At 41.2% G+C, this 18,201-nt stretch overlaps 1 protein-coding gene across 1 annotated transcript in view; it reads left to right on the forward strand.

Annotated features, from left to right (window-relative positions):
* Positions 1-15,165, forward strand: part of LOC134225169 (pre-mRNA 3' end processing protein WDR33) — a 58,541-nt gene extending 43,376 nt beyond the window's left edge. Inside the window, exons 4-8 of the mRNA XM_062705025.1 lie at positions 12,189-12,286; positions 12,348-12,474; positions 12,541-12,774; positions 12,979-13,532; positions 13,600-15,165. Of these exons, the coding sequence (XP_062561009.1) occupies positions 12,189-12,286; positions 12,348-12,474; positions 12,541-12,774; positions 12,979-13,532; positions 13,600-14,861 (2,275 nt within the window). The 3' untranslated portion in view covers positions 14,862-15,165. The remainder of the gene's footprint in view (positions 1-12,188; positions 12,287-12,347; positions 12,475-12,540; positions 12,775-12,978; positions 13,533-13,599) is intronic.
* The last annotated feature ends 3,036 nt before the right edge of the window (positions 15,166-18,201 follow it).

Raw genomic sequence — 18,201 nt, forward strand, 5'->3', positions numbered from 1 at the left:
ATTATTCCGCGAATAATAGTGACGTTTTGTTAGATTTGCTTCGTGTTGTCTTGAATTGTTCTATTCATGATGCAAAATTTGTCTTTCGGCGAAATTTTCATGAAAAAATAAGAATATGCTTACAGGTATGTACCGGCATCCGGAAGATTTTTTAATCAGATAAACATTGCGTCATTGATCTTAACATGACCTCACTCTGCTTTGCTTCAGATCGGATTCCCAGGTGCCAATCGATGGTCAAGTCAATAGTGAAGCCATCTACTTCAGAAACACTATTGGATGGGATACCGGATTATTGGATACAATGGTAGAATTGTTGTAATGCCATCGGAGTTGAGTAGATAATGCAGTCCGAAAAAAACGCCTTTGAGTTTACTTGTCCGCAGAGAGAATACTGATTGGAAAATTGACTCTGTAGTTCGGAAAGATGAATGGTGTCGTCTTCTTAGCTTGGATGGAATGGATGGCTGACCTTGCGATTTCATCTCGATGGTTAAGGGCTTCTTCCGGCTAATCATGATTACGACACCATAGGTTGGCTACAGATTGACCAGACGTTGAGTGGGGTGGATCACGAAAACAACAGTGAAAAAAATTACCCAATTTAGGCTGTGAATTTATGTGAATCTACTACTCCCGAGAGTTCAGATTATATAGTTAGAGAAACCATAGTAACATTTAGTACCAAACAAAAATCGTTGAAAAAAATCCGTTGAATGAAAATAATATAAAGAATACTAGTTGAAAAGCAGGTCTGAAACTTGAACCATGATAAAAGAGTGGAATTATTGAAACCGAAGAAGAAAAAGATGTAAGATAAATTATTCAAATAAAAATGCACTAATTCTCTAAAATGTATTTTATTTTAAAGTTTTTGTTCACAAATGAAATTTACAGTTTTAAGTTTTGTTATCTCTTTGCGAAGTGATAAATGAGATCGGGTCCATCAGGTGCCATCAGGTGCTTTAGAGGTTCTTCCAGAAATTTCTCTATGAGGTTTTCCAAAAAATATCCGAGATCTCTTCCAGAAATTCATTAAAGAATTCCTCCATGAGATTTCCGTTAATTCATCCTAGATTTCCTATCTCACCAAGGAAATCTTCCAGAGACTAGGTACTCATTAAATTCCACCAAATTCATGAACTCCTCCTGGTGTTTTTCCGCGAGTTAATCCAATTTCTCCAGGGATTCATCCGAGAGTTTGCCCAGAAATTTCCCCTTTTTTTTCAAATATTCATTCACGAGTTCTAAAGGAATTCTGGGGGATTCCTACCGGAATTCCTACGGAGATTCCTCAGTAACTTCCTCTGCGACGTTTTCTATGAATTTCTTCGAGAAGAACTCGAGGAACTTCGCTGGGTATTCTTTTAAGGTTTATTTCAAGAATACCGTCGGTAATTTCTTCGGAAATTGCTCTAGGACTTTTCCGGGATTTCCTTTGGGTATTCCTCCAGTAACTCCACCGCAATAAAACTTTTTAGATTATTCATCCTGGAATTCAACCGAAAATTCAACAAGTAATTTCTTGAGAAATTTCACCAGAAGTTCCTCTGGGAAATCGTCCAGGATTTCCTCCGGTACTTTCTCCTTGAATTCCTCCGGTAATTGCTTCGGGAGTTTCCCAAAGAATTTTACGGAAATTCTAACAGGAACTTCTCCAAGAGTTCCATAAATCCAGTATTTTGCGCTAGGTAATGGCGGCGTGAGTTCCCTACAGTCTGACATTCAAGAGGTAGAAAACATTGGAACTCATCTAGTTTGCCATGGATCATGAAAAAAATGGGCAACAACAAACGTCAAATACAATGAACAGAAACATGGATTTCTGCTTGATATGGTTTTAATAAGGTAAATGAATGTTGTAAATTATTACATTTTGTCGTATTTTTAGGCATGAGGCAAATCAAACGTAGACCGCTATGCATATGGAACACTCCTGCATATTTCCATCTTTCTCGATCGTAGAGATACCGAACTGGCAAAACTGACAAATTACTCGAAAGCTTTTGATGTTAAAAATATATTTAGGTTTATTTGTATATTCGTGGTGAAATAGCCTTCGCATTCGTTAAATGATTTATGAATGATGAATTGAATTGAATGAATTATGAAAAAACAGACTCAGTCCTATACTCTTTCGAATCCCATTCCCATATGCAACTGACTCTTCATGAAATCGAGAAATTCTCCAGGAGTTGTCCATAAACCTTTGTGTCTTTTGTATAGTTTTTTTAGCCTGGAAAAGAAAACAATATTTTAATAATTATAAAAATGAATTTTCAAACTGAAATCATATCCAAACGGAAATCCTTGTTTTCTTTCGTGATAGTTGACGTATGTTGTTCTCCAAATTTTTATGATCCATAGCATACTAGATGAGTAACAATGTTTTCAACCTCTTAAATGTCAAACTGAAGAGAACTCACGCCGCCATTATCAAGCGCAAAATACTGGATAGTTACTTTAGAAGTTCATTCTGGATGAATTCCTAAGGAGACTCCTTCAGTAATTCCTCCGCGAAATCATTTGGCAATACGTCAGGTAATTTATCCAGGAATTTCTCCGGAAATTCCTTCAGGAGTTCCTCGGAAAGTAAAATCAACAAAATTCCTCCAAGAATTCCTCCAGAAATTCCTCCAGAAATTCCTCCAGGCATTCCTCCAGAAATTCCTCCAGGAATTCCTCCAAGAATTCCTCCAGGAATTCCTCCAAGAATTCCTCCAGGAATTCCTCCAGAAATTCCTCCAGAAATTCCTCCAGGAATTCATCCAGGAACTCCTCCGGAAATTCCTCCAGGAACTCTTCCGGAAACTCCTTTAGGAATTTCTCCGGAAATTCCTCCAGATATTCCTCCAGGAATTCCTCCGAAAATTCCTCCAGCAATTCCTCCGAAAGTTCCTCCAGGAATTCCTCCGGAAATTCCTCTAGGAATTTCTCCGAAAACACCTCCAGAAATTCCTCCGAAAATTCCGCCGGAAATTCCTCCAGGAATTTCTCCGGATATTCCTCCAGGAATTTCTCCGGATTTTCCTCCAGGAATTTCTCCGGATATTCCTCCGGAAATTTCTCCAGAAGTTCCTCCAGGAATTCCTCCGGAAATTCCACCATGAATTGCTCCGGAAATTCCTCCAGGAATTCCTCCAGGCATTCTTCCAGAAATTCCTCCAGGAATTCCTCCAGAAATTCCTCCAAGAATTTCTCCTGAAATTCCAGAAATTCCACCAGGAATTCCTCCAGGAATTCCTCCGAAAATTCCTCCAGGAATTCCTCCGAAAGTTCCTCCAGGAATTCCTCCGGAAATTCCTCCGAAAATTCCTCCAGGAACTTCTCCGGATATTCCTCCAGGAATTCCTCCGGAAATTCCTCCAAGAATTCCTCCAGGAATTCCTCCGGAAATTCCACCATGAATTCCTTCGGAAATTCCTCCAGGAATTCCTTCGGAAATTCCTCCAGGTATTCCTCCGGAAATTTCTCCAGGAATTCCTCCTGAAGTTCCTCCAGGAATTCCTCCGGAAGTTCCTCCAGGAATTCATCCGGAAAACTCTGCAGATTGAAACAATTTGTTAGCCTCCAGGCGGAGAGGGCTATCCCGGTATCATCGCACCTCTCGTATCTCGGCTTTTGTGTCATGCATATATTTTCCTACGAGAGAGCAAAAGAACATTAAAATTAAGCTTTTAAATATTTATTGTGTTTAATTGCTTACCTGGTAGATAACATTTTACCAAATTGACAGACGAATAAACACCAAATATTCTTTCTTCGCCTACTATCTCAATTGGGTTTACCATTTGTCAAAATTACTTTGGTAATTAGATGAAATTTTTCTTGATCGTTTTCCTTGAGAACTGCATACTAAGCTTATAGCTGAAGAAACGGCCTTTTATCCTTAGCTTGCACATCCTTGCGTAGGTTCGAGGTAGCCGCTCGATACCCGATTTCCACACTTTCTGTCCAGTTCAGCAGATTTCCTGCAGCGCTACGATGTCGGAGTTGCGGGGATGTAATCCACCGTAGATTATCCTGTCGCAACCGCCTGTCAATCGAATAACTTGGTTTTTATTGACATAATAGAAACTTTCAATTGACAAAAGGCACTGATCAATTGAAACGGTATGGAAAACGACTGAGACAAGAAGTGGCTTACTAGATTTGCTTTTCAGCATTCAAGTGAATGAGACAACACTGAGGCCAAAGTACTTCGAAGTACCAATGTTACGCATTTCTCAGTATTTACCCTCCATTTTACCTTAATCAACACTGAAAGAAACCTAAAAGCCCTGATAAATCCACCTAGCGGTGTTGGTGTCTGCTTTGTGCATTAGATAGCATAGCATAACATGAACCCTTTCTTAATTCGTAGATGAAGTTGCAAAGATAAACATATCCGTTAAAATCTACAATTATGCGGACCCGATTTTCTTCAAACCTGGCCACGTCCTTGCAAGTGTTTTTATTTTATACCGTCTGCTTAAGAAAGGGCTCGGAACCGAAACAGCTTTCACAAACGAAAGAGATAATAAAATGGCGGACACAAATATCAAATAGGTGGACCCTCGATAATTTGAACGGTACTTTATTCATATAATATATAATTAACCAAATGAATACATATAGGTGTTGCAGTATGTCAATTACGTGAAATAGCCATTTTGGATTTTTGTATGGGACAGTCACCGAGTACTGAAAATGAATTTTTCACCCCGCGCTAATCTCTACTGTCGAAGTGAGTCAACCCTGATATAAAAATCTTGGTTCAAACCAACGGGGTTCAAATTAACCCTTAAAGACGCAAAGCGACTCGAGTCGTGTCAAGTACGAGACACTGAAGACGGCCTTACTGTTGAGGTCGAAATACGTATCTGTCAAGATACAATTAAGGGGTGGAATTCAATGGGATTGTATAAACTCGTCTTATGACAGGTCCTCGGAATTGTTAAAGAATGTTTTGGAAATTCTCAAAATTATCCGAATTTTATTTTGTTGCACCCTCAAAATATTATTTTTTGGCAAAAAATATCCGAGGAGGGGAGACAAAATAGATTTTAAATATTTTGTATCAGCCTAACTATTGAAATTATTAACATTAAACGTATTTAAAACAACATTGCGGATTTAAAGGTTAAAAAGTGTTTAAATTAAAAACGGCCAAATACCCGGGGCTCCACGGTACATTATGCATTTTTTGGAAACATAAAATATGGATTGATTTCACCCATCGACGCGTATGTGTCTTAATAGGCACTGATCAGCTGAATTCCGGTGGGAAACTTGATTTCATGTTATTTCGGTTTGGTCAGCGCAATCAATGTAAGGTTTAAAAAAATCAAGAATGCAAACTGTGGAGAATCACGCTTTGACCGAAACGACGCGCATTACTAACACACGATCCTCCAAACACTAATCAATTACCTTCGCTGTTATTCAACGAGAAAAAATAACGCCATACACGCAAATGCAAACTGTGGAGGATCGCGTTTAGACCGAACGCGCAACATTAACACACGATCCTCCAAACACTAATCAATTAGGTACCTTCACTGTCCCTCGAAAAGAAAAAAATCACGCCATACACACCCGGTGGCAAATGCAAACTCACAAAAACCCTGATTAATCCACCTAGCGCTGATGGTACCTTTCTCGTGCACTATAAAAACATAGTATTTTGGCCATTACTTTTGAACCCATAGTCCGATCTAGCCAAAAGGAAATAATGGGAGAGTATTCTGCGTCGAATGCAACTTGTTGAGAGTAAATCGGTTAAAAACGAGCATCATTTTTAAACGCATTTTTTCTATGAAAAATAGTATTTTGGCCATAATTTCCGAGCCCATAGTCCGATCACACACAAAACAGCAATTTGCTGTAGATATAATGCAAAATAACGGGATGCAAAGTTAGCAACAAAATTGTCTTCTTTTTTGTTGCTGACATTTTTTTTTATCTTTGTCATTATTATCTCCGAAAAAACAAAGCTTTGTCGTTGGTTCTCTTTTGTCGCTTGTTTCGCATGCACATCCAAGAATTTATTCGATTGTCCGAGGTTTGCGGAAGCACGTAGAGCAGCGGTTCTCAACCTCTCTTCGAGCTTTTGCATTAATTGAGAAACCCCATATTGAAAGTATACTATAGGCTTCCAAGCCTCTTGAAAGAATAATTCCAAGCCCTTTGATCATACAAATTTTCAAAAATGTGTATGAACCGTGGACATTCGCCATACCCCCCTCATCCTAAACTGTCCACGTGGTATATAAACAGCACCGAAGAGGTTTTCGAGCCTCTTGTAGAGAGGCTTTCGAGCATTTTGAATGGCGGCTGTCGAGCCACTTAAAAGGAGACTTCCTTTGAATCTTGAAAGCTTCTTGAAAGAAGAATTCCAAGCTTTTTGAAGAGAGGCTTCCGAGGTTCTTGAAAGGAGCCTTCCGTGCTGTTTGAAAGAGGACTTCTGGCCCTCTTAAAAGGGGAATTCCGAGCCTCTTGATAGGAGCTTCTGAATCTCTTGAAAGTATGTTCCCGCATCTCTTGATAATAGGCTTCTGAGCCCCCTGCAGAGAGGCTTTCGAGCTACCTAAAAGGAGGCTTTCATTCAGGGCCGGATTTATGGGGGGCCGAGGGGGCCGTGTACCAAAACCAACATTTTTTGTACATTTTTGGGCCCCCACATACCGTCGGCCCCGGGGCCCCCTTCCGGCTAAATGCGGTCCTGCTTCCATTGCATCTTTAGAGGATGCTTCTGAACCTCTTGAAAGTATGCTTTCAACACTCTTGGAAGAAAAATTCCGAGCTTCTTGAAGGGAGGCATCCGAGGCTCTTGAAAGACGGCTTTCGATTTATTTGAAAGTAGGCTGTCGAGCCTCTCTAAAGGACCCTTCCTAGCTTTTTGAAAGAAGGCATTCTGTCCTCTTAAAACGAGGCTTCCAGACCACTTGAGAAGAGGCTTCAGGGCCTCTTAAAATGAGGCTTCCGGGCCTCTTGAAATCAAGAGTCTGGGCCTATTGAAAAGAGGTTTTTGAGCCTTTTGAAAGGAGGCTTCCGAGCCCCTCAAAAGGAGGCTTACGAGCTTCTTGAAAAAAGACTTCCGAGCTTTGCATCTTGAAAGGACGCTTCTGAGCCTCTTGAAAGTATGCTTCCAAGCCTCTTGAAAGAAGAATTCCGAGCTTCTTGAAGGACGGCTTCCGATTTACCCAAAAGTAGGCTTTTGATTCACTTGAAAGTAGGCTTTCGAGCCTATTAAAAGGAGCCTTCCAAGCTTTTTGAAAAAAGGCTTCTGGTCCTCATAAAAAGGAGGACTCCAAAAGGAAAGGAGCTTCTGAATCTCTTGAAAGTATGCTTCCGCACCTCTTGATAAGAGGCTTCTGAGTTCCTTGTAGAGAGGCTTTCGAGCATCTTGAATAATGCTTTTTGAACTACCTAAAAGAAGGCTTCCTTTGCATCTTTAAATAATGCTCCTGAACCTCTTGAAAGTATGCTTTCAACCCTCTTGGAAGTAAAATTCCGAGCTTCTTGAAGGGAGACATCGTAGGCTCTTGAAAGCAGGCTTTCAATTCATTTGATAGTAGGCTTCCGAGCCTCTTAAAACATCTTTCCTAGCTTTTTGAAAACAGGCTTTCTACCTAAAAGGAGGCTTCCGAGTCTCTTGAAAGTAGATTTCCGGACCTCTTAAAACGAGGCTTCCGGGCCTCTTGAAAGGGGGCCTCCGAGCCTCTTGAAAGTAGGCTTCCGAGCCTCTTGAACGGAGGCTTCCGAGCCACTTGAAGGGAGGCTTCCGAGCCTCTTGAAAGTAGGCTTCCGGGCCTCTAGGAAAGAGTCTTCCGAGCCTCTTGAAAGAAGGCTTCCGAGCCTCTTGGAAGGAGGCTTCCGAGCCTCTTGGAAGGAGGCTTCCGAGCCTCTTGGAAGGAGGCTTCCGAGCCTCTTGGAAGGAGGCTTCCGAGCCTCTTGGAAGGAGGCTTCCGAGCCTCTTGGAAGGAGGCTTCCGAGCCTCTTGGAAGAAGGCTTCTGAGCCTCTTGGAAGGAGGTTTTCGAGCCTCTTGGAAGGAGGCCTGAGCCTTTGAAAGGAGGTTTCCGATCCTCTTGGAAGAAGGCTTCTGTTCTCTTCGAAGAAGGCTTCTGAGCCTCTTCGAAGAAGGCTTCCGAGCCTCTTGGAAGGATACCTGAGCCTCTTGGAAGGAGGCTTCTGAGCCTCTTGGAAGGAGGCTTCCGAGCCTCTTGGAAGGAGGCTTCCGAGCCTCTTGGAAGGAGGCTTCCGAGCCTCTTGGAAGGAGGCTTCCGAGCCTCTTGGAAGGAGGCTTCCGAGCCTCTTGGAAGGAGGCTTCCGAGCCTTTTGGAAGGAGGCTTCCGAGCCTCTTGGAAGAAGGCTTCCGAGCCTCTTGGAAGAAGGCTTCCGAGCCTCTTGGAAGAAGGCTTCCGAGCCTCTTGGAAGAAGGCTTCCGAGCCTCTTGGAAGGATACTTTCGAGCCTCTTGGAAGGAGGCTTCCGAGCCTCTTGGAAGGAGGCTTCCGAGACTTTTGGAAGGAGGCTTCCGAGACTCTTAAGATGAGGCTTCCTAGCCTCTTGAATTGAGGCTTCCGAGTCTCTTCTGAAGCCCCTTTTGAAAAGCACCTTCCGACCCTCTCGAATGGAGGCTTTCGAACTTTTTGAAAGAAGGCTTCCGACTCTCTTAAAACGAGGCTTCCGGGCATCTTGGAAGGAGACGTAGGCCTCTTGAAAGAAGGCTAGTAGGAAGCATACGAGCTGCTATGAAGAAGGCTTCCTCTTGCAACGAAGTAACTGGGCTCTAAAATAGTATTCAACATTTTGTTTCGATTAGTTAGATTGCATTGAGGATTTTTTAAATTTGCTCATTCAACGTTTTGTCCGTTTGATCTTTTGTTCCGCAGCCCTTCATACGCTGTTCTGGTTGAGGAGAGCAGGGTTCAATTGGCTTTGATTTATTTATCGTCATGCATATTATGCGCAAGACAAAGTTTTGATATAAAAAATACACAATTATCAAAACTTCATCAATAAACTCCGATTGGAATTGTAATACGTCAGATATTATGCATTTTTGTCCGAGGTACCCCCTATGGCCAGCGAAGGTACCCCAGGTTGAGAACCGCTGACGTAGAGGAATGTCTGCCCTAAGGGCAGACAACATCGCAGAGCGAATGTGTCACGATGAAGATATAACGGAATGCGGTAAGCAGAGTCGTGACGCAAATACTGTCAGAGCTGCAGCGTAGATGAAGAAGGGACAAGCAAATAAGCGTCGGCTCGGAGGAAAATCCAGCGCAGTGAGCAGTGTTTGGCTTCGGGTCGTTGGGACGCCGGAAAACCGAGTCTTCTGCCAACCGTAAGACGTAAGAATGGTCATTACTCAGCTCGATCAGCTAACCTGCTGAAGAAAGAAGCAGAAAGCTCTTCGGGTATGTAGGGGCCCGCTAGTGCAGACGTCATCCACCACCGTTACTGTCGGACCACCTCTGCAACCCGAAGACGAAGTCGGCGCAATGCGCGAAAGCGTCCCCTGCGAAAGCCGCCGGTAGTCAGGGCACGATCAGTGCGGAAGTTTGCTTCACCGGAACTGGTAGACCACCCACCCAGGAGGATTTGAGTTACAACATCTGTGGCACGACCGCCGAGGGATAAAGACAACGTAGTAGTGGATACTAACCAGCCAGTCGGCGAACTAATCTTAGGCCTAAAGCGCCGCAACTTTAGAAGAATTCCTTGAGCACAGACATACCAAGGCTTTCAACCGACCCGGTGACAAGTGCGGTGTCATCATCATCAATAGACATAGACCGCTGTCATCATTGAAACGCAGTATGAAAAAAAATTATAGCCCAGGACATCCTGGCTACGATCTGGCGATGGGCTAAACAATAGGATGTCAGTAGCCTGCTTTCAACCCTTTAAAAAAACACACGCACACAGACATCACCTCAATTCGTCGAATTGGGTCGATCGGTATACAACACTATGGGTTTCTGGGCCTTCTATAAAAAGTTTGTTTTTGAAGCGATCATATAGTCTTCACGTATACTTAGTATACGTGATGAAACGCCTTTTATGTCGAATTCGTTTTTAAACCTGGGTCAGTGCCAACCCGAACCCTGAATAAAAAAACATTTTCAGTTCCATCTGTCATTGGGTATGTTGGTGTGCGTAGCATCGTATTTGTTTTGATTCGAAACATATGATCCAGATGATCGCGGACATCCAGTGCACTGGCAGTGCGTTGGTCTTGACTAATCAGATCATGATAAATAAATAAATATGTTCAAGTGCGTGAACTGATTTTTGCGGATAGTGGAATTTACTTTTGGGCGGATATAAATAGGGGAACTGCTCCTAGAATTCATCTCATGGCTCCGATATTCATCCCATCAAAAGCAAAGCGACGGAAAGGAATTTGGATTGTTTATTATTTTTGTGATTTTTTCAGCAGTGAGCACGCATGTTGACAGAAAGAGGCGACGAAATTGGTGCTGTATTTTTTTGTTTCTTGATGAGATGAATATATTTATGTTCAGTGAGATGGAGATCGGAAAAGTTCCCCTTTTTAATTATATTCAATAATCCCGTGCACATTTTTATACCAAGAATTCCGTATAGAATTCGTGTAAAAAAATTGTCTATTTTACAAAAATTCATCTATTTCTGCAAAAGTTTTTTTTGGAGAACACTCAGAAGCATGAAATAAAAATTCTCCAGGATTCCTCGCTACCTCTCCTGATAAAGGTAGCCTCACACCTCGGAAAATTTTTCCGCCGGATTCCGGGCCCCGTGCATTTTCAAATTTCAAGAATCTCCCGTAGGAATTGCTCAAGGTACTTCCGGGGGAATTTATGTACGATACTTGCGGAGCACTTCCTGAAGGAAACTTCGAGTAAGTTCCTGTATTCCAGAAGAATTTTCCTGAAGGATTTATATTGTAGGAATTTCCAAATGAAGCAACATGAAGCAACTTCCAGAGAAAATTCTGGAACAGTATTCAAAGATATTCCTAGAAGAATTTCCAAAGGAATTCATCTCGAAAGGATCCCTTGGAAAACATATGGAGGAATGCCTGAAAATTCAAGAAATAATTACTGAAAAAATGTCTGAAGTAATTTCTGGCAGAATTCCCGAAGAAAATTCTGAAACGCACGAAAGAGTTTTTGGAAGAATTTCAAAAGAAATTCTGCATAAGAAATAATTCTATTCGGTATTCCTCAATTATATTTTTCTGACAATTCCTAGCGGATTTTGTGAACGGGTTTCAAACTACATAATTCCATCCACCGACCTAATTTAGGACACAAAATGTGAGGAAAACCTGAATGAACTTATGAATACATAACTTCCCTAACAATTATTTTTAAAACTGAATCTAGGCATCAGTACTGGATTAATTTCATTTAAAACTACAATTACAAATATCACAAAATTCCCAAAAAAAAGATTTTCAATGCGCATTTTATTTTAATAAACAGACAGTTTCGTTTCTCCCTTCTGCTTGTTTATTCCGCCCAGTCCCACCTACCCACGTGGTTTTGACAGTTGAAGTACATTTGTATTGGTGAACCCGGTGCGAAACCGTGAAACAACACAGTGCGAACCCGACAGCTTTGGGGTTGGAACTAGTGCGAACCTAGTTCCAACCTGAGCGAATAAAAAAACACTTTGACAGCACTTAGGTTGGAACTGGTTCCAACCTAGGTTGGAACTTTTTAAAAACGAATTCGACATTAGTTGGCAGCTATTAAGGAGCAACCCACCATGCCTCGACTAACCAGCAGTCTGGTATGGACAATGCATGGAAATGCAAAGTGCATTTTAGGTTAGTCCCACTAGGATGTTTCGTATTGCCGAATTAGGAAAATTTCGGTTTTACTACCTTTATATCTACTATTTTAACACTTTTTTGCCTATCCTACATAATGCTAGATCTGGTATGGCCACGTCCTTCTCAATCGCGATAAATATGTGGGTATACTGAAGATGTGTTATGGCATGGGGCGACATTGGCCTTTTTTTTCTCCTGCACACAATTTCAAATCAGAAATTATGCCAAAAAAAATTACGATAATGATAAAATTTAAATTATAGGTGAACCTTCCTGAAAACATGGTTGATACACACAAAGAGTTATATATCTGCCCCTGACATTGTGTTCCTAATCACGAAACGGTCTGTCTTTTCATTTTTTCCTCATACGTATTTAGCTTTAGCCCGTCGGATGCCAAATTTGCCAGCTGTAGCGATGATGGTACGGTACGTGTCTGGGATTTCCTCCGATGCCAGGAGGAACGTGTTCTGAGAGGTCTGTTTGTGTGAACAAATTTCGTGGTATGTGTAAGAAATTAAATAATCCTAAATTTCAGGTCATGGTGCTGATGTAAAATGTGTCCACTGGCATCCGCAAAAAGCGTTAATCGTATCCGGAAGTAAGGATAATCAACAGCCAATCAAAATCTGGGATCCAAAAAGTAATGTAGCGTTAGCTACTTTGTAAGTATCGACTCTTCACTGTAACACCATCGCACTTTCTTGAATGGGAACCTCTGAATATTTTAGGCATGCTCACAAATCGACTGTTATGGATTTGAAGTGGAACGACAATGGTAATTGGTTGGTCACAGCTTCGCGAGATCATTTGCTAAAGCTGTTCGATTTGCGAAACCTCAGCGAGGAGGTGCAAATCTTCCGAGGTCACAAGAAGGAAGCCAGCGCCGTATCGTGGCATCCGATTCACGAGGGCTTGTTTGCTTCAGGTGGATCCGACGGATCAATTCTGTTCTGGAACGTTGGGTAAGTTGGGTATTGATTATGCTCCTACATCCTGATAACAAATAAATTAGGTCAATTAATTGGAACATATCTTTGATGTGTTCACATCTTATTATCCGGATCATCCGAAAATGTATGCATTCATGCATATTATTATTTTTTTATTTTAGCATGAAGCTATTCATTTCCATAATCAAACGTAACGTTCCACCTTTTACCTTTCAGCACTGATAAAGAAGTGGGTGGAATCGACAATGCCCACGAGAGCATAGTGTGGACGTTAGCGTGGCATCCTCTAGGTCATATTTTATGTTCCGGATCGAATGACCACACAATCAAATTTTGGACCAGAAATCGGCCCGGTGATCAAATGCGAGACAAATACAATCTCAACACGCTGCCGGCCAGTTTGGCTGGTTTGGATGAATGCGAGCTGGACGACCACGTGGTCATTCCGGGTATGGGACCTGAGGACAAAATCGACATCGCCGATAGTTTAGGAACCAACAACAATGGCGTCATTCCCGGTCTGGACTTCGCCAACGTAACGAATTTCAACGAAAAGATGAGGGAAAAGAAAATTCCGTACAGCAAGCCGATTCCGCGTAATTTCCAGGCCCAATGGAATGAAGCCAGCAAGTACGAAGAACATCGCGAAACGTCGGAAGAAATCAAAGAAGTCATATCGCAAATCGCCGAAAGTACTCCGGGAATATTACCGATCAAAAAGATGGCACCTTCTGCGGTCATCCTGTATGATCGAGTTATACCCATTTTACGTAAGTGATATCTAAAAATTGTTATTTTTCATTATTTACCTAATTGAATTTCAAATCTATCATACAGCTGATTCCGATTTGGAAGCCGTTATACTTGAAGGCCCCACGTCTTTGAATAGGTTCATCCTTATGGGAAGGATCCCGGAGCTTCAAGATATGATACCGCCTATCGACGAAGATGATTTCAATAATTTGGACAACTCCAGAATAAAGATGGAAATCGATCCAACATTCATCTACAACAAAACGACCGTGATCGAACCTTCGGAACCTCCGGAAGCAACTGAACCGCTGCTCTCGTCCACATCGTTGATGAAACGAAGAACTCCACCTCCACCTGCTCCAGATCCAACTGCGGGTATCCCGTCACTATTACAGCTGGACATATTCCCTCCGCCAGATATAAAGTTCAGTACGGATGAAGTCGAAGACGAAATGGCGCTACGGAATAGTAAGAAAGGTAGAGAACGGGAGAAGCAGAAGGAAAAGGAACGCCGGGAACAGGAAGAGGAGAAAAAGTTCTGGGCTGAACATAATGAGAAGAACTGGGACGAAGAAGATATGGGAAACGGTGATTACCCATCTTCCAGGAGGTCCCCTATCGAGAGTCATAACACAAATAGTAACGGACAATGGACCACATCAAAATATAGTACGCTCGATGACGATGGTACCGGCCTGGGAGGAAACTCGTGGGAATTGGAAGCCGATCGCCATTCTACATTGGGCGGTGATACAAGCAAAGATAACAACAGCAGGGACGGTTTTGGGTTTGGTAGCCAACAGGCAAATTCCAATTTCAATCCTGCTCCTCCGAACTTCGGCGCTCCAAACAATTTTTCTTCCGCAAACTTCAATTCAGGTCCGAATACTTTTGGGCCAGGTGGACCGAACAATTTCAACCACAGGCCGAACAGTTTCAACTCCGGTCCAAACACGTTCGGTGGTGGTCAAGGGCCAAATACGTTCGGGCCTGGCCCCAACAACTTCAACCCAAACAACTTCAACCCCAACGTCCCTCCAGGCATGCCGCCTAACTTCAACTCAGGACCGCCCCCTAATTTCAACTCTGGGCCACCGCCGGGCAACTTCAACTTCAACGGTCCGCCACCCGGTGGTTTCAACAATAACTTCGGCTCTGGTCCTCCGCCGAACAATTTCAACAATTTTGGTAACAACGGTGGCAATTTCGGTCCGGATCACGGAGGCAACAATGACGACGGTGGGTGGAATAGTAACAACCGGGGTGGTAACCGCAACAGAAGCAACATGAGAGGTGGCCGAGGTAATCAACGAGGGGGGTTCCGAGGTGGTAATCGAAGGAACTGAGTCGCGTAGTAAATTAGTATTATGCGTGATAGCTACTGTTTGGTTTCTTTACAATTGGTTTGTACAGCTCAGTTTTCTGCGGTTTTTGGTAACCATTAACCTGCTATTGAGACTATAATAGTTAATATAAATAAGTGCGAAGCCTGAGTGCGTGCGTGAAGAAGCGTTGTATAAATACCTTATGAGTCAGTCTGTGGGATAGTGCGTAGCTTTAATATATTGAAAAAAAAAAATCAATGAATGTCCGAAGGAATCCAAAACTTAAGCTGTTAGAATTTTGAATAAACCACAATATTGAAAGTAACTTTTAGTGTCAGACAAACTAACATCACAGTATAGTTAAAATGCATAAACATTCAAAATATTTTTATTTTTGGATAATTAAAAAGTTTCATAATTTAAATTGTTATATTCTAAATATACCTACCGACATTTTTTACAATTTATTTGCATTGTAGCTTTTTCGTGTTCAGGTTTGAAAACCTTTAAACTTATGCTATTCTGTTATGTAACTTTGTCTGACTTGTTATGCTTGTAAATCGGTGTGAAACTGGTTTTCTTTAAAAACTTTGCTTAGTAATGAATGTTTACGTTTCTAAACATAGTGGGGCAAGCTGACCACCTTAAGTGGTAATCCTTGTAAAATAGTGAAACTCCGTCGAGTTCTGCTGATTTGTCCATGAAACACCTTTATGATGACCTGTCTTTGACATCAGTATCAATTAGCACTGATTAATGACGTTTCAGTATCTTATAAACTGGTTTTAAGAAAGGTGTCTTATGATGCTTATATTTATCATATGGGGCGATATGGCCACCCTCTCGGGGCAAGAAGAGCGAAGATCAAAAATTATATCAAAATTTGCGAATCTCGGGCTCATTTGGTAGCCGCTAAGTTGCGAAAGCCGACGGAGGTCCTTCGTAGCTTAGTCGGTTAAAGCACCAGTCTAGAAGGGAAATTGCTCGTACATTAATTACATAAACATTTCAGTGAATTTATTTTAAAAAATATTCCGTGCAAGTCCGTTTCAAAAACTTGCATGCAAACGCCATTACCACCAGTTCGAAGCCACCAAAAATTCAACAACATGCGACCAGAGGAACTGGGATATGAAAATGTTGGATGAAGTATAGAGATACGAGTCAGTTTGTAAATATATGTTTCATTTGACTTTTAATAAAATATCCATTATTTTTTTCATTTTTTGCTCAACATTTCTCCTCCTCCTAAAATGTTATTCTGCTCGATTTCTGGTAATTTTTTTTCGATCGATCAACTTCCAATAACCACACGTAATCTGTTATCATGTTGCAATTGTGTTGTGCTAGAATATAGTGCGAACATGATGATCTAGAAAGTTCCTTTCTTTAAATCCACAAGGAAACAGATCGGATTGCTATTTGAACAAATTCAAATCCTCTACTAGATCCCCTACCAGAACATTCAAGCCATATTGACTAATAAAATACATTCCAGCACCCGGAAAATAGGTTGAAACTTAAACATTTTGTAACTTCATCGTAAATTTTCTCATTCATGCCGTTGTTTTGTTTTCTAAATACTTTTATTCCACAACATTGCTACACTTATTAAGGCATTGTTCAACATACTGGAGATACGATGAAAAATAAATTATGAACAGGATATCGGTATCGATCCGACAACCTTTGAATCCCCAGCCCTCTTGTTTACCATCAGCTTTGACACCTTGGATAGTACCAAGCTGAATAAGAAATATAAACCTTACGTTGTTGAATAATACTGGTTGAATAGCTGTAATGATCAACAATTCCATTACAGCTATTCAACCAGTATTATTTAACAACGTGAGGTTTATATTATTGCTTATTGATTACGATTGGTTCAGTTTGTGTTTTCAAATACTTTTATTTCATTACATTGCAACGCTAATTCAGGCGTTGTTATGGAACGTACAATGACTCCACCTCTCGTTTGTTCAAATTTCAAACATCCATCAAGTGTTTTCAAATACTTTTATTTCATTACATTGCAACGCTAATTCAGGCGTTGTTATGGAACGTACAATGACTCCACCTCTCGTTTATTCAAACTTCAAACATCCATCAAGTTTAACAACAGCGGCACGAACAATCCATTTATTCGACCAACAATATCACACACGAAAGACCGAAGCGCCAACTTGACCACCAACCATCAAAAAATATATGGGGGTTTGTGAAACTTCACTACAAATGCTCAAACATGTTCGGCGAACCTTGACTCCGCCCCCGACAACTCAAACCAAAATCAAACCGTTTTATTTTTTTCCAACCGAGCCGCCAACTGTCAAATGGTTGTTCGAACAACTTCACATACGTTCAAACAAAGCATCAATTGAAGCGTTTTCCTGGGGGCGGAGTCAATGTTCGTCAAACTGCTTGACTGGTGTGTACGTAGCATTAAACATTGGAGCTGAGATAAAAAAAAAAACAACTTGGAAACAGTTTACCAGTATCGATGCCACGCAGTGTTGGTAAAAACTCAAAATCTCGAAACTCATGGATGATTCAAATCAAGCGTGAGTTGAAACGCACCCAACTCAGCACCTAAAAACTCATGGATGAGTTGAATCATCCATTTGAATCATCGTAGGTTTTCTTTTGTTCTCCTTCGTTAAAAACAGTAAATTAACGTTTGTCGCATAAAATATTAGACACTCTTTTATGTATAAGCAATAAATTGCCCGCAAATTGATTTCAAATGCGTTTTTGAACCAAAATGATTTTTTGGCAAATGAGTGAAATGATGCGTTTTAGCATGAAAAATTCATGCGTGATGCATTCCTTTAAAATCGCAGACGATTTCGTTCGCACGGGAGTGCTCGTTTATTGAGATTCATGAGTGATTTTACCAACGCGCCCACGACAATTGAATTCCCAGCCCTCTTGACTACTATCGGCAATATTTGTCACCTTGGATAGTACTAAGCTAAATTAGAAATATAAATCTCACGTTGTTGAGTAATACTGGTTAAATAGCTGTAATGGGATTGTTGGTCATTATCCTTCAAAGTTAACAACAATCGTACAAAAGCTGAACAGGAATTCCATGATGTTATAGCTAGTGTAAAATGTCACACCGGAAAGCAAACGATTATAGTTCTGGTATGAGTTTGCTATTGTATATTTGTTGATAAAGTTTGTTTTATAAGCAACCTACATGCAGTTCACGTTTTCAAATTTACACATGAACTGCGCACGTAATGGTAAATATAATCAGTGTGACAATTCCCAAAATAAAAGTAATATTCACGGTGCTTTCTGCTGTCATCAACGCTGCTGGCGATTGTGGCGATTAGCTGCCTTCGTGGAAAACGCA

This window comes from Armigeres subalbatus, chromosome 3 (assembly GCF_024139115.2).
Source record: "Armigeres subalbatus isolate Guangzhou_Male chromosome 3, GZ_Asu_2, whole genome shotgun sequence".
NCBI lineage: Eukaryota > Metazoa > Arthropoda > Insecta > Diptera > Culicidae > Armigeres > Armigeres subalbatus.